Source organism: Lepidochelys kempii, chromosome 26 (assembly GCF_965140285.1).
Source record: "Lepidochelys kempii isolate rLepKem1 chromosome 26, rLepKem1.hap1, whole genome shotgun sequence".
Taxonomy (NCBI): domain Eukaryota; kingdom Metazoa; phylum Chordata; order Testudines; family Cheloniidae; genus Lepidochelys; species Lepidochelys kempii.
Window position 1 is genome coordinate 1,882,535 of NC_136405.1, and position 16,333 is coordinate 1,898,867.

At 53.8% G+C, this 16,333-nt stretch overlaps 1 protein-coding gene across 4 annotated transcripts in view; it reads left to right on the plus strand.

Annotated features, from left to right (window-relative positions):
- Positions 1 to 15,726, plus strand: part of FGFR1 (fibroblast growth factor receptor 1) — an 86,173-nt gene extending 70,447 nt beyond the window's left edge. For 3 of the 4 annotated variants that reach the window (XM_073325275.2, XM_073325277.2, XM_073325283.2), the window contains 2 exons: positions 2,604 to 2,780; positions 15,510 to 15,726. In XM_073325275.2, the coding sequence (XP_073181376.1) occupies positions 2,604 to 2,780; positions 15,510 to 15,653 (321 nt within the window). In that variant the 3' untranslated portion in view covers positions 15,654 to 15,726. The remainder of the gene's footprint in view (positions 1 to 2,603; positions 2,781 to 15,509) is intronic. The other variant, XM_073325282.2, reaches the window with a different exon arrangement.
- The last annotated feature ends 607 nt before the right edge of the window (positions 15,727 to 16,333 follow it).

Genomic DNA, 16,333 nt, shown 5'->3' on the forward strand with positions numbered 1-16,333 from the left:
TTTATACCAACTCTGGTGGGAGGCGTCTCTCTGGGAGGCTTGTGCACCCTCTAATTCCTTGTGAACCGGGAGGTGGGGCAGGAGGAGGGGACGGGTACAGGCACAGCTACTGTTGGCATTGCACAAGTTGCAGAAGGTGAAAGGGCTGCTCCTTTGGATTTCAAGTACTCTTGAGTATATACGGCCATCTCCTTTACCTGGCTTTGGGATAAAGTAAATTGGGAGGGAATCTGTATGGCTGCTCTGAGCACTTCAGCCTGATATGGGGCCTTCCCAGCATTTCCTAATTCTCAGACAGCTAGGAGAGCATGGAGCAAAGACTTCAGGGTTCTGGAAGGTCCTAATGGACCTCTGGGGGAAGGTTTTGTGGCTAGGCCACAGGACACCTGCGTTCTGCTGCTGGCCTGCTGGGTGTCATAACAGCTCAGCCAAGGACTTGGTAGCTGTCGCCTCCTGCTTTGGAGTTGGCTGGGGATCAACAGGGAGGCAGCTCTGACCTGAGCCAACCGAAAACAGCATTCAGTCTTAAAGGAATGTGTGGTAAGCGGGTTAAAATTAGTATTGGGGGCAAGGAATGTATCCTCGTCTGTCTGTACAGCACCCAGCAGAGCCATGAGCCTGATTGGGCCTGTGGGCACTACTGAAGCATAAGAGATACCAACGGATTTCTACAGCACTTCTGCTCGGCTTAGGGCTCCGCTTGGCCTAGCAGCTGCCGGCTTGGCAGTGGCCCCTTGCTCTGCCATTGGAGTGCAGCTCGACTACAGTTTGAAAAGCACTGGATGGCGGCTGCTTGAGAACTATCAGCATCTGCCTGGTGACTCTGAGTGCTGCACAGAAAACCTTTGTCAGGAGATAGCTGGGTTACGCCTAGGCAGCAGGAGACATGGTGCGAACTGCTATGAGGTAAGCCACAAAGATACTCAAGCCCAGCCTGGGGCTGAGTTCAATTTAGGACCTCGTGCCAAAAGCTTGTGCCAAAAGCCCGTCTTGGTTTGTTCATGGACTATCTGCACAAACTTCTTGCTAACTTTTCCCCTTGCTGGAACATTGTGAATCCTCTAGCTTTGCTCTTTGTGGTGTGTTTTGAGTTTCAGCATGGTTTCTTTTCTGTGTCCCTGACTGGCTGAGCCTATGCTGTGGGATCATTGCCCAACTCTGCAGAAGGAAATTTTCCCTTGGGGCAAGGGTGGAAAGTTAACCTAACTTTGAACCAACTGGAGAAATCCAGGGCAGAGACAGGTGACCCTGGTTCTCCTAGCCTGCGTGCAAGTGACTGGTAGGCATTGGCTTAGGATGATTTCACCCTAGATCGTTCCCCAGGCCATTGGGAACAGTCTTGTGATTTTATACTTACATGTTATGTGCCAGTTTTAGGAGGGAAAATTCTAGTGTGGGGTCAAAAATTACCAGGTTTTTTTTGTGGGGAAACTTCTTGTTAAAAAATTGGTTTTTCAAAATTTCCCCAGAATTTTTTTTCACTGCTTCATTCATTGGAAAACCTCAACACGGTGGCCGTTATTTATCTTAGTCAGAAAAACACATTTAATCCAAAAAATATTTTGATGGAAAAACATTGCCTACCTGTGTCTAGAGAGTTCCCCTTGGGTTGGAGTTCTGTGGTACTGCAGAAAAAAGCTCTGTCTTCTCCTGTCATCTGCCCCGGGCTCTCACACAGTGTGAGACATGGTTATAGCCCCATTTTACAAGGAGATTAAATCAGTGCTCTTCTGGTGCACCAGAAAGGAGGCAGAGTCCCCCTGCTGTTCTGGTGAGCCTCACCCCTGCCATTGAGACCAGATCTGACCAGGTCGTGTGGGGACCTGCGTTGTTCACGCACATTTTCTAGCTTTAAAGCCCCTCTCCCACCCCACCATTGCAAAACAAAATCTCTGTCAATTGACAAACTTACACCAAACAGAACATGGGTCAGAACTCCTGGGTTCCATTTCTGGGTCTGTCAGGACACTTTATTCTCTCTGCCTCAGTTTACCCGTTGTAAAACAAGGCTAACACAGTGTCTCTCCACAGGAGCAGTGGGAGGCTTTGTCCATGTTTGCACTCCTCCCAAGCTTTTCATCCCAGGGCCTTCGAGCTCTGCACAAAGGATGAATTTTATTTCCTTTTGTTTTTCCTCCATCAGAGAGTTTGATGCTAGACTTGCTGCAGCAAATGGAGGAATTAGCTATGGGCTGTAACCAGATGTTTTGGCAACAACCATGTGTGCTGCCTTCCTCTTATGAAATAACTTCATCCTCAGGACAGCTGGGCTTGAGTTTAAATACTAAAATGTGACCAATTGAGCGTGGAATTTTAACTGCGTCCCTGCCGGAACCTCAGGCACAAGCCTCTGACTTACTGAGCTCTGTGCTCCTCTCCCCGGACTGAGCCACAGGTTGGGCTCCGAGCAGCGTTAGCTGGTCGCTCAAATCAGTTCCCTTCTACCTGCGTGGTTTTAGTATTGTGTGAACATTGGAAACAGAAAATAAACACACAGTGATGTTGGACGAAACCCCCTCAATCTCTGCTCTGTCATGTTCCTGCCCAAGCATAGCTGCATGAATGCCGGAATGTATTTGCCAATCTCCACCTTCCTCTTCAAGGCGTTCCTGACTTTTGCACAGAGAAGATGCGTGATCTGCTGTGACCTTCCTGCTCTGGGTTCCTCGAGACCAGGAAATCGGCCTGGCCACTGGACCATTCTTCCTCGCCTAGGAATAAGGAGTCGCGTGTTGGGAGGACAAACTCCATTAATGGCTCTGAGTGTTCAGGTCCACAAGGTAAACCATGGCTTGGCAGTCACATTCAGGAGCAATGAGTCTTTTGTATTGTTCTGGGTAAATCCTGGCTGGGTTGAAGGATCTCACCTGCTCTCCACCTCTAGCTCTTTCCCCTTTACGCCTGCCCCAATGACCCCATTGTCTCCCATCTCCAAACCTCCCTCCTGGTGGGACTGCCCCTGTGAGCGAGTTGACATCGAAGCTGATGCGCCAAGTTGGAAGAGAAGCCAAATGAGTCAAGTGAAGGTCAGCGGTAGAGGCAAAGATAGGAGAAGGTGACCAGAGGACAAAAAGGAAAGGGCAGCATGGTAGGGAAAGAGATTCTGGAGTGAAGGGATGACAGCAGAGAAGAGTTAACTCCTAGGCAATGCAGTTAGTATATTTGGGTTCCCCTGGTAGCTCCCCAGGAAGTGTCCATGTCATCTGTGCATAGCACAGAGAGGGACTGATTGAATGAATCTGTAGCATGTCCCAAAGGGAGCTCTCCTCTGCCAGGCATCCTGCTTGGAGAGGCTGCTGTGTCCTGGCAGCTGGAGACAAACCTCACTTTTCCTGAATATTCCTCTCTAGACAAGTTTTCTGCCAGGAGCAGAGGAGCATTTTCTGGCTTTGCCAGGCAGACTGGGAAGGATGGAGGCTGGCACCAGGCTGGCACTACCGGGGCACCACACGCCATGTGATGAACGAGGGACCCAGTAACTTGCCCTTTGAGGGTAAGCATGTGGAGTTACTCCAGAGAATCCTGCAGTCCTGGATCCCCTTGATAGTCCTCACCCTCTGCAATTTTGTCCCAGGCAGGGGTAAGCTCTTTCTCCCCCAGCTGGTTAGAAAAACGTTTGGCTAGGTCAGCCCTGGGAAATGGTTACCGCATTGCTGCTGTGTGTTCACTGGCTTGTCTGCTGGGGCTGCAGATTGTGGTAAGTGTGACACAACCTCCGTGGCTGGGGGATAGAAAGACACCGTCACTCTGCTGACTTCTCCGGGAGCAGAGGGCACGTTTGCAAGTTTGGCGGTACCTGGGTAAGCTGTGGAAATCCGCAATGGCCTTCCTCCATGCTGAGGCTATCATTTGAATGGGGATTGAGTTCAGGGCTCCCTGCCACCCTGCTCTCATAGCCAGCTCTCCTGAAGCCACTGGGACTGCAGGGAAGAATTAGGGCTAGTTTTTGTACACAGGCTGCAAAGTTGCTGGCAGACACCCCAAATCCAGCCTAGATTCCAGCTCGAGGGGGCCCAAACCTCTCCTGTGATGCTCACTTAAATTCCATCTGCTTCGATTCTATTCTTGAGATTTCCCTGCCTCTTGCTTTGCCTTCTCCTGCAAGGATGAATATGGTGCCAGCCCTGATTCGCTCAGCGTTACCACAGCCTGTTTGGATTTAAAGTTGACCCCACTGCCTTGAGAAATTGTTCAAAGCCTGAGAAATGCATTTCAGCTGTTGAGAGTCTTGAGGTGATAAAAACCTAGAAAATGGTCTTAAAATGGGGCCTGGGCTTCCAAAGCACTGGGCCCTGCAGGGCCTGAGTGCCTGCCATTCACATCTGGCCACTTATGGAACTGGTGTCGTCAGGTTCAGGGCAGCATTGCTGAGTCATGAGTCACTCGCTGCATCAGCTGGGACCAGGCTGGTGATCCTGCTGAGCTGGAAAATTCAGAATGCTTTCTGCAGCTGAAAAGCTGAGCTCCACCCTCCCCTGGCTTCAGCTTTGAAAGGTTGAAATGCGATAAGGTGCTTGCACACAGAGCCCAGGACAAGGAGCTGCTGGGGTGGATGGAAAGAATAAGACAGCTTGGCTCAGAAGGGCGATGCTTTTTGGGGCAAGGGGTGCTGCTGTGCTGCCCTGATGTCCCCAGTGTGGGCATGGGCTGAGAGCTGGTGAAAGGTGTCAGCCTGACAGAGACTGCAGTCCTGGCGTTCTGGGTGGTTGGAACTGGGCTCGGCAGAGGTTGGGCTCCCTACGCTTCCCCACTTGGTCTTCACCATAAGCTCCTTTGAGGGTGACCATCACTCAGATACTTGTCCATAAATCACTGAGCAAACCATTGGTGCTGTACAAATAGCAAGGTGTCTCCATCTCACCGAGCAGGATACAGGGATGGAGGAGGGCGCAAAGCGTCTTTATTTAGCAACATTTGTCTCAAATTGTGATGTGACTCAGTTTAATGTTTAAAATGGCTGGCCGGGGCTGTGGAATTCAGCTCTGATTCCTAAGGAACCCCCAGCAAATAGGAACTGAAGGAGGCTCCGCTGTCCTGGCCCAACCGGCTGCCTTGGAGATTTCAAGACCCTCTCCTTCAAATGAATGACCCACGAAAGCCAAACCCACGGCATCCTGCTGTGGATGGAGAAAAGAGCCCGTTTCATGGCTAATCCTGTCCCTTCAGCAGCACATGCCCAGTGTGGAGCTGCAAAAGGAGGTTTTGGCAGTTGTATTCATTCCCCCCTGGTGAGCATGTCACAGTCCCTCTGGCCCAGCTGATCACAGACCATAGAAGTTGTTTGTTACAGGACACAGTTATAGAGACGTGGCTCTTTTGCTCCCGTGGTAGCACCTCATGCATTTAGTGCTGGAGGGCCCTGGTTCAATCCCTGGTGTGTTGGCCAGACTGTCACATGTCAGGCCCCTGGAAGAGACTGGCTGAACTGGCTGAGTTGGCTGCCTGCCTTCAAACGTGGAGTCCAGCCATGGCTCTAGACTGAGAAACGCTGCCCGAGTGGTAGGCTGTGCGTCATCGAACGGCAGTGTGCTCCTGCAGTGCAGGTGTGTGCTGCCAGCTAAGCAAACCTAGGGACCTGTGTGTTGAAAAGGAATCCTGCTGGTGCTCTGACTCCGGTACTGCTCCGTGCGGAGGGTTTCATCTTCTGCTTGTCAGCTTGGGTCTTCAGTTCTGGTGCAGGAGGTGTGTTAGCCCCTTTATCAGGTGCCCGACCCAATGGGCACGTGAGCAGCTCTCATTGAACTTTTCCTGGCCTGCCGGTGGCTCCAGGCTGTCTCTCTTGCCCCCTTTTCCAACCCGTTCTGTTTCCTTTGTGATTCGCTAGCCCTTTTCAAAGCATCTGTTTGTTGCTATTTCCTTGTGTAAATTAAATTGATCAGCTCCATCCCCCCCTTCCCCCGCCCACCTTAAATTAGTTAAAGCTTTTAATCAAGTGATTTATATCTGGCTCACAGTGCTAGATTACACTGTACAGCTCTTAGAGCTGCAGGGGGACGGGAACGGCAGAGCGGGGATGTGCATAAATCATTGTTCTCCATCGGAGCCGCTTGGCAGGGCGATTTGGAGATGTAAGTCATGTTTACATCATCAGAACCTGCTGCTATCACCATCACCAGATCATTCATCAGAGGTTACCAAGAGGGCAATTAAATATGTTAATAGAGGACTGACTTCAGCCGTGCCACTTGCTTAGGCTAAAAGCTCAGCAGGGGGAATAACCACCTGATTTGCAGGCACTGAATAGGTTCTTTGATCCCTGCCCCATCAATCTGAGAGGGCTGGCTATTTCTCCAGGCTGGAAAACAGTGTTTTCACTATTAACTCAGCTTTAACAAACACACATGGAAAGGGAGAGTGGCGCTGATCTCTCCTTTTGTCTGGCAGGCCCTTGGTACCTGAGGTTTGGTTTTTAAGGCTGTGGCTTCTCAGGGTTCGTCTACACTTGGAGCTGGAGCCCGTGCTGGAGCGGCAGGAGACACACCCAGGCTAGCTTTGTCGGAGCGTGTGCTGAAAGCAGCATGTGCTGCAGCTCTGCGACCTGGGCTAGCCACCTGGACACTATCCCGTCCAGGACGCTTGGCACATACTGGCTGGCTCGCCGCTCCGGCTATTCACGCTGCCATGGCTACATTCTATCTTTCAGAGTAACAGCCGTGTTAGTCTGTATTCGCAAAAAGAAAAGGAGGACTTGTGGCACCTTAGAGACTAACCAATTTATTTGAGCATGAGCTTTCGTGAGCTACAGCTCACTTCATCGGATGCATAGTGTGGAAACTGCTCGGGCAGATCTAGTGCAGGTATGTCTCCTCCAGCTGGAATTCACCCTCCAGCTCCAAAAGCAAATGTACCCTGAGAATAGAGATTTTAAGGCCAGAGGGAGAACATGACAACTAGTATGACCTCCTTCTGCGCGCAGGCCAGAGAACTTGACCCTGTGATTTCTGCATCTAGCCCATATATGGTGGTTGAGCTAGAGAGGGATTTGTTGAAAGACATCCACTCTCGATTGAAAGACTACAAATGATGGAGAATCTACTGCACTCTGTTGGTAGATTGTCGCAGTGGCTCATTACCCTCACTGTTAAAAATCCCTTGTCCGCGCTGCGTTGTGAATAAGAAGAGATGTGTGAAGAGTGGGGGGACATGGATGCAACCAACTCAGTGCAATTTTTACATGCGTTCTACGTTTGCAATATCCACTTTCCCTAGCTGCCCCTTGACCAACCCATTGCTCGCTGGCTAGTTGCTTGTAGACCGCGGCACAGGTGGGGTGTGAGGAAGCAGAACTCAGGTGCCTTGTGCCTGTTGTCATGAAGTCCCAGGTCTCCGGAGGCTAACAGTGGAAATGGGGTCTCCCCTGCAGATAATTCTCCAGGGGCAGGAGAGCCCACCTGTGGCTCGCTTTTACCTGCCCTGCTGTTATCACGGAGGGGCCGATGAGCTGTTCCATTAGAAAGGCTTTGCCCTTGGGCAGGGCCCTTCACCCCGGGGTTTCCACTCACTTTAAGGCCATGCAGCCTGGTGACACCCCTACGGGGCGTGTACGAACTCTTCCAGCCACGGCAGCGAGGGCAAAGCTGAAGCACAGGCTGTTCAAGTGACCGGCCCTAGAGCCGGGGTGGAATCGGGGCCAGAGCCGGACATGGAATATGAGCGCCCTGAGTCCCAGTTCTCTGCTCTTCCCCCCAGCCCACCGTCCTTGGGAGGGCTGCAGCCCACTCCCAGCACGGTTCCTTGCTGCCTGCGCCCTGCTTGCAGGGCTTCTGCTGCTGCCTGCCTGCCCCGGTTCATCTAGCACAGCAGCGGCCGGGCTTCAGCTCCATTTTCCCTTCCGAAAGTGGAGGAGGGGGAGGCAGCCCTGCCCCCAGCTGATCGGCCAGTCACTGAAGATCAATGGGCAGCACTTCCACATCCCGTCGCCCCATCCCTGACCCTGCCTCCGGGTGCCACTGGTAAGACGCTTCCTGAGTGGGAAGCTGGGCCCAGCCTGCGTCCCGCCTGCTTTGCCCACAGCTCACGGCAAACAGCCGGTTCCCTGGGCTCAGCGGGGCTGGACACGGGCAGGGGAGCTGCGTGCGAATTTCCTTGTGCTTTGCTGGCGTGGACCCGAGCACGCTGGGACATGGCGGCTCCCCCGCGCTGAGAGAGAGCAGCCTCAGCACTCGGTGTTCGTGACATGGTGCAGGGGAAGGGACGAGGCGTGAGCGAGCCGCAGCGACCTGAGCCAGGGGACGGGAGCAGCAGGAGCCCTCCCTGCGCCCCACATTTGGGCTGGTTTATTCAGTGACAAGCTTTTATCCTAGCTGAGCCCTCCCACCTGCCTACTTCCCTGGCGGGCTAGGGCCTGGGAGCTGAGGCCGAGGTGACTTGTCCAAGGTCACCCAGAGAGCTGAGCCCAGATCTCGGGCAGCTCGGCCTGACCCTCCAGGCCATCCTGCCCCTCTGTGGCAAAGGGTCCCTGTTCTAGATCCCAGCAGCTCCGGCAGCACCACGGAGTCCCTGTTGGAGTGAGGGGATGAGGCCCCTCAGGAGTGCAGCTCCCTGCTCCAGAGAACGGTGTAACTCGCCTAGGGGAAACACTGAGCCTCCTGCAGTTGAACGTGGGACCAGAGTCTTCTCAGGGAGCCAGTGTCCCAGCGCCGCTTGTGTTTACACAGACTTTAAACGTGTGTCAGTGTAGGCCCAGGCTGTGCGGAATGGAGCCTGGTTTTGTATGCAGCAACCTTACCTCCATGGCCTCTGTTTTTCTCCAAGCCCGGGGCCTGGGAGCTCTCGGCACCCTGGACACCATCCTCGAGCACACACAGTACCTTCTCCACAGGATGGCTTCTCTTGGCCTTCACCTTGCCCCTCTGAGCCCCTCCGTGACAGCTCTGCCTTTGGGCCCACAGTGGCCATGAGCCCTGCACTGCGATGGTGTGTGGCAAATATTGCAGTCACACTGGACCCAGGCAGTCTCTGGCTGGGTCACTTAGCTCTGGATTGGCCTGGAAGAGCAGAGAATTAGGAGAGCCCCTTGACCATCCCCTTCCCAGTGCCAGGCGATGGGCAAGGAGGGAGGTGTGGAATTAACCTTTTGTGTGTTACACTTTCTTGCCAGCAGGACTTACCTCCTGGGGCCCTTTGGAGGTGACCATTGGTCAGAGCTCAGAGCCCTGCCACGCTCAGTGAGTCATCTCCCTGGCACCGCCGGCCGTGTTCAGAGCCTCAGACGCTACAGGTCAGGAATGCACCACTTAATGGCTGCAGACAGCCCTTCCAAAACCTCCCGGCAGGCCTCAGTGCCCCCTTCCACTCAGTGGCAGCCTCCGTTCTGAGCAATGGGCTCTCCCTGCTGACGTGCTGGGCTCTGGGACAGAGGATGGAGTCAGCAGTAACTGGAACTCAGCTGGAAGGACCCAATTGTGCCCCAGCTAAGCCATGGCCCCAGACCAGGACAGTCCCTACAGTTTGTTCCCCAGGGCTTTGTCCTGTCTAGTTTTAAATGTCTCTGGCACGGGGGTGCAGAACCCCAGTGAGCCAGCTGCCTGGGGTGCATGCTCCGGCATCTCTTAGCAGGGCGAGAACTTACAATGAATGCCCATGGACGGGCTGGTGGCAGGTCTCCACCCCATGGCTGACAATGCCCTCACTTTGGTACTGGGATATTTAACCCCTGCCTCTTCCTGAGTTTTAGGTGAGGTAGCTGCAGCCCATCCCTCTCCCCTCAGCATTGTTAACTGGAAGCCAGTGTGGCTGACCTGCCTTTTTCATTGCAATTGAGTTTAGGAGTCTGACTGGTCATACGTAATTGCCTTGAAAAATGACTGCAGCAAAAGATCCCAGTGAATTGGGGTAGCTGTCTGGGTGGATTATCCGAGCGGATGGCAGGACGTGCTTTTCACTGGGGGGAGAGGGGTTACTCTGCCCAGGACTGTACGTTCTGGTTTCTTTCTTTCAATCTCACAGATTTTCTCTCTCTCCTTTTAAAGCCCTCTGTCCGCACTGGGCCCAGACAATCTCTTGGCCCTGGCCCAGGGTCTTGCTGGTTTAGTCAGCTCTGAATTGCACATTGTCTCGCTGCCAATTATGTTAGGAAACTTTGCTTGTAATTTTACCTTGACACTCAGGATCCAGAATCTAATTCTAGAAGAACAATTTAACTGGCGAGACAGGAGCAAAGCCCGGGCTATTCATTCCTTGGGCCTTTCCATCCCTGTGCGCCCCCTCGGCCCACTAGAAAGCTGAAGTCTTGTTGCTCTGCCGATTGTGTGATGCTGTTAAAGCCAGATAAGTCACTTAAGCTTCCCATCCCAGCCATCTGAGCTAGGGCAGCCTAAGTAGATCAGAGGGAGAAAGCTGGGCCCAGAAGGCAATCCATCTCCGTTGCAGTCCAGTTTGTTTAGTTTACTCTCGGGTTTGCAGTAACCCAAACAAATATAGAGCTTGCTCCTAGCAGCTGTTCAAGTAGCAGAGCAGGGAGGTAGGGGGAATGACCTGCTGATGTGGGAGCATGTAATTCAGCAGAAATTGTTTGATAATTGTAACCTCCCAAAGTCCCTGTACTGGCACTCCCGATTTAGGCCAGGTCTGCGCATGCGGTTCTCATAAAAGCTGCTGCTTGGCTTAGTAACCAAGAGGGGACAGCCCCGGTACTAATGAGAGGGGCAGGGGTAGCCACCAAACACAGCCTCCCAGTCCCTCCGCACCCGAGCACACACAGGGACAAGTGCACGGGTCTGGCATTCCATGTGCCCCCAAGGCGCCCGCCACTGGCAGTGCGGGATGGGCCTGGTCCTGCTGGGCTGGGCACAGAGTGTTCTTTGTGTCTTTCAGCCCCTTCCAGCCGGTGTTTGTGACACCCTGCATTGATCCAGCCTGAGGGAAATGACATTGCGCTCACATGTGCCTTTCTCCCCAGCTGACTGAGCCCTGCGGGCATGGCTACAAACAAGCCACCGCCTGACAATCAAAGACTGCTGCGCTTGTCCATGGCTTATTCCAGCATGGAGGACCCCTTCAAAACAGCCTGTGTTTGCTTCTACATGGCCAAACACTTTGCTCAGTCTGTGAGGGGATGTGCCAACCTCCCTGTGTCCCCTGCCCATCCCTGTAGCCATACACAGCAACTGCAGGTCAGGGGAATCTCCTGCATGCTGCAGAGGCCCGGCATGTTAATACAAGGTCAGTGTGGGGTTGCTTCCCACACACCAGGCTGAAGGGGGTGAAACCAAGTAAACTGGCAGCCATGTTTGACTAGGAGAATCTGCCTCCAGTGTCCAGGGATTGCAGTAAGTGTGGGATGGGAAGGCGCATCCCATGTCTGAGGGGACACCTCAGACGCAGCTTGGGCCAGGACAGCTCTCCCATCGGGGCGCTGCTGCGTGCTAAGTGGTAATGGTCAGTAAATGCCCCATGTGTGCAGATACTCATCTGCTGCACCACACTAAAGGGCCTAAGAATTCTCTGGGGGTTCTAAGGGATGAGCTGCCGCGTGGCCAGCAGGGGAGTTGTGACCACAACTCGTGTGTGTGTTTTTCTAAGTCAGTGAACCATGTGCGAGGCTCTGCAGGCTCTCTCCTCTGCCTGCAGAGCCCCCATGACAACCCCCAGCCTTGGGTCATCACCTCTGCCTCGCAGCCGCCCTGGTGACGCCGTGGAAAATGCTCCAGGGCCCCTGCACTCAGGTCCGGAGCGGGATCACAGAGGCTGAGCCAGGGCAGCGTTCCAGCCATAAATTACTTCCTCAGAGGAAATCATTTTGCCACTGGAGAGCCAGAGGGCTGCTGATACAGATAATGCAGGAAGCTGGGCAGGAGTGAGGCTGTGGCTCCAGCCCAGTGCTAATGGATGGCAGTCAGCCACAGGAGCTGAGAGCTGCCTGCCCTGGGCCCACACGCCTCCAAGGTGAAACTGACCACAGGCTGGTGCATAATGAAAGGGGAGATCTTAGATTCCTGCTTAGAGGTGAAAGCCCCTTCATCGTGCACTTCGCCTTCTGCAACGGGCTTTGCTACAGGTTATAACATGGGCAAAGAGTGCACTGGGTGTGTCTGTGTACAATGCACGTTAGCGTGTCAATGTCTGTGTGTGTGGGTGCAATGCACGTGTGCCCCTGGATGTACGCGTCCCTGTGCATGCTGGTCTTTGTCTCAGCACGTGCACAGCGAAGGGCAACGTGACTTTTTGGAGCCGTGGTGCTGCGTATGTGACAGCAGTGCCGGTGGATCCAGCCCAGCTGCTGCAAGAACCCTGGCCTGGGGGACCAGGCTGTGGGCTCCCTGATTCTCCACCACATGCAAAGAACAATCAAGCCCTTTTGAAGCAGGAGCTTGGCAGCGCAGGGGCTCTGAGTGTTCTTCAGCAGGCTCTCCCGCTGTACATCACTCAGATTGACAGCTCAAGCGCCGGACTCCATCAAATGCAAACTGTCAGCTCAATTTCATCCAGACAAAACATCAGCTATGAAACATGACAGCTGCAGGTAATTCCAGCTCCTGCCAAAGCCCAGCTGCTTCCCACGCAGATCAGAACGGAGCCTGACCCTCCCCTGGGTACTCCGCAGTTGGGCTGCCCCATCACACCCGCTGGCATGAAGCTTGCACAGGTGAGAACATATCACACAAAAGCTAATCGAGCCCTGGAAAACTAAATGATGTCAAGCAGGCCCATGCTGCACACACGGGGGTCTGAGTCCAAGTGCGGACTTTGCTCTCTGGGATGGGAGAGGGGACTTCAGTCTCCGTGGTCCATGCAGTCCTTAGCCTCTGTGCTCAGGCTGCCAACCACCTGGCAATGGGAGTCCACGTCCCAAAAGTGACCGTCCATTAGGAAGTGGAGTGAGACACCCAGTGCACGTCACCCAGGCCAGCAAGCAGGGTGGGATGGTACTTGCCTGGTCTGCAGGCCCTAGCCTCCTGCTCAAGCCCCCAAGTTATCAGAGGCTTTGCAATGGATGCAGAGCTTGCAACGGGTGGAGTTTATTGTCCCAGGCAGGGGCCCCTGTGTGATGTTGCCCAAGACCCCAAACTCTGGCACTAGCCAGTCCTCAGCAATGCTATTTTAACAAACCGTCCTGCCCCTTGGGGAAGTGCCCCTGTACCACACGCCTTAGGACCTCAGTCTGAATTGCAGCTGTGGACCAATCACAGCCCAAGGCTCCTGGCACTGCCGTGGGAGAGAATCAACAGAAAATGCCAAGGACTGAAAGCTTTAGGAAATGCTTTGCACCACCTCAGAAGCTAAGAGCGTTGAGGAGCAGCTGGTTGGCAGGGGTGCGCTTAGGAGCCCCAGCGTGCATTTAAGCTCCGGCCACAGTTCTAACTAGTGGCAGACACTCTGCATACCATGTGCAATTGCTGCTCCACGCCCAGGAACCCCAGGTTCTTCTGCAGTGCGCTCGATACAAAAGCTGCCCCAGGAGCTCCGCTAACAATGTCTTAAAGATACTTGAATAACTGATCACAATCCAATTAGGGTTGGTGTTTCTAATGCCCACTGGGTGCTCTGCTCCCACAAAGCTGTGCTCTTAAAGCATTTTAATTAGCCAGTCATTAGCTGGTCACATGATAAATGAGGGTGATTGTGGATGCCGTGTGCCCTGGCCTAGGGTGGTGCCACGTACCTTTGAACAGTGGCCTGTGCCAGCTGAGTCAATTGAGAGACGCTGGTTTACATCAGCTGGGGAGAGAATTGCAGTACTCCTGACACTTCCCAGCCCCCTGTCACCAGAGGATCTCGGGGCACTTTCCAGACGTGCAGCAGTGTCATTTCCCCACGTCGCAGGTGGGGGACGCGGGCAGATGGAGGCTAAGGCATCACTCCACCGGGTTACACAGAAGGTCCGGGGCTGACTGAGCCCCTGACTCGCGGGCCTGTGCTCTGACCGTTAGGTGAGGCTGTCTCCCACACCTGCCGCTGCCTCTCTTGTCAGGTTCCCCCCCCCCACATTATCTCTTGCAAATCCATAGGGGTGCCCCCTCCCATTGTGCCCCTGGTTTAGCTGCTCCCCAGCTCCCAAGAACAGCATAATGCCAGAGCCTGTGTGGGGAGGGCGCATGGGGGGGGGTGCTCTATTTGACTCTGCCGGCTGTGGGTCTCGGCTGCCAAGTGGGGCCTAGACGCACGCACAGAGCCTCCCAACTCTCGCTCTATGGCAGGAAGGGAGGGTCGTGCTGCAGGAACTCACAGCCACTCCCTGGGATCCTCCTGGCAAGGCAGGATTTCCCCAGCTGGCCACAGGGAGCACCGGGGCTCCTAGAGCCTTGAGGCTCCAGAAGCGCTGCCTGGCAGAGGCAGAAGAGCCTGTGGCTTAACACTGGAGTTTGTTAGCAGGGGCTGGGGGCAGGCCCAGGCTGTGCTCGGGCTCATGAGTGATGGCAGCTGTGTCCAAGGGCCAGGTGCAAAGAGGCGTGAGCTGGACAAGACCCAAGGAGGGGACAGTCACCGTGGGCCATGTGCTCCTAGCTTGCACTGAAGTAGGCGACCCTAGCAGACTGCATCATCTGGGGCTGCGGCCCCCTGCAGCGAGAGGCAAAGCTGCCTCTCCCCCAGCCTGGCAGCTTTGCGAGGGGCATTACTTGGACTTGCCAGCCCTCCTGGCCTCACGTGTTAACGCTGCCTCTGGTTTTTCGGTCTGCTGTGTGGCAAGGAAACTCGTGCACCAGGGCAGATGAATGGAGAGGCAGGAAGAAGGAGCCCCCATTAGTCAGGTGCTATTAATGCAGACTGGAGGGGAGCCCAGGATGGTCTCGGACATAGGGCACTGGCCTTGGAACTGGGGGACGATTCGATTCCCAGTTTGCCACTCATCTGCTGTCTGACCTAGGGCAAGTCATTTCCCCTCACAGTACTTGGTCCCCTCCCACCCTGGTCTCCTTAGACTCTTCGGGTTAGGGCAGTTCTCTCCATGTATGTTCTCACTTACCCGGTGAGGCAGGAGGGCGAGCCCCGAGGGGCTCTTGCTTCTGGCTCCAAGTGGGCATGACCTTCTCTGGGGACAGTGTCTGGTGGGCATTGGACTAGGGCAGTACACCTGTCAAACCGTAATGCAGGTGTCCTGAGGCAAGCTCAGGGAGGACAGAAACCTCCCGTGGTCTGTGGAGCAGAAGGGTAAAAGCTCGCTTGATCTTGATTTTCAGTATGGATATAAGGAATGAATACAGCGGCTAGCGCAATGGGCCCTGGTCTTGGCTGGGGTCTCTATAGTAAGGCAAATGAGTCACCATGGGGGTGGCTAAACCCTTCATGGGAATACATTGGCCAGTGCTCTAGGGACAATGGTTTTGATGATTTAGTTGGGGATTGGTCCTGCTTTGAGCAGGGGGTTGGACTAGATGACCTCCTGAGGTCTCTTCCAACCCTGATATTCGATGATTCAATGATTCGAGTGTTCTTTTTCTGTCCCCTCTCTCTGGTCTGTCCCTGCAGAACAACAAGCTACCACTCCCTGGGCTGGGTGGTGAGTATTGCTGTGAAACCATGGGCTGGTAGCACAAAAGGACTTAGGTGGTTTTTTTTCTTGGTTGCAGTTTCCTCAGGCTCAGACAGGCTGGAGACAACAAATCGCCTTGTTCCAGGGATCCCGAGGACTCAGGACTCATCACCCAGGTTTTATTTTATTGGCAAACAATCACACTACTCGTGAGTTAATGGGGCTCAAGTGTAGGGGGTAGATAGAGGGTTGTACCACAAATCCAAAGAATATGAATGTTTGTGACTTAATATTCATAATGAACTGTATACTGATGCCTGCGTCTTCCATTCTGTTGTGTCACACACTCTGCGATTGGGAAGGTTCTTTACAGAACCAGTCCCTCTACGTATCGTACTTTGTTCACATGCTGTTTGTGTAGAACAAATATCGTTACTTTCTTCCCTCTCTGCTTGTTGTCTCTCACCAGTTCTTTTGTCGTCACTCCTGCTGCACTTGAGTGAGTTTTACAGCTTATCTTCTCCCTTGTCCTTAGTAACTGAGGCCTACTTTACGCTGTGTTCCTGCACAAAGGGCTGGGAGACTAGCATGCGGTAGATAAAGTGCTTTCTCGATGTCCCCATGACAGGCGCAGATCAGCTTTGGAGAAAACAGCGTGCTCCCTTGTCACCGCCAACACACATGCATGGTGCCGGATGGGGCGATCGGGGGACAGAGGCCTTTCCCTTTGGCTTCTGTTGCCTTTTCTGGTGGGTAACAAAGGTGATTGCTGCTGGTATCGACCAGCTTGAGACTGGGTAAGTCCCAGTTACGAACCCCTAGCAGCAGCCATCAAAACTCCTTGGGAAGATTGAAAAGGAGTTAACTAAGGCTAGTCTTTATGCCGGCCTGTAGCTAGAAATGTCTGTCTGTCAGAGCTCT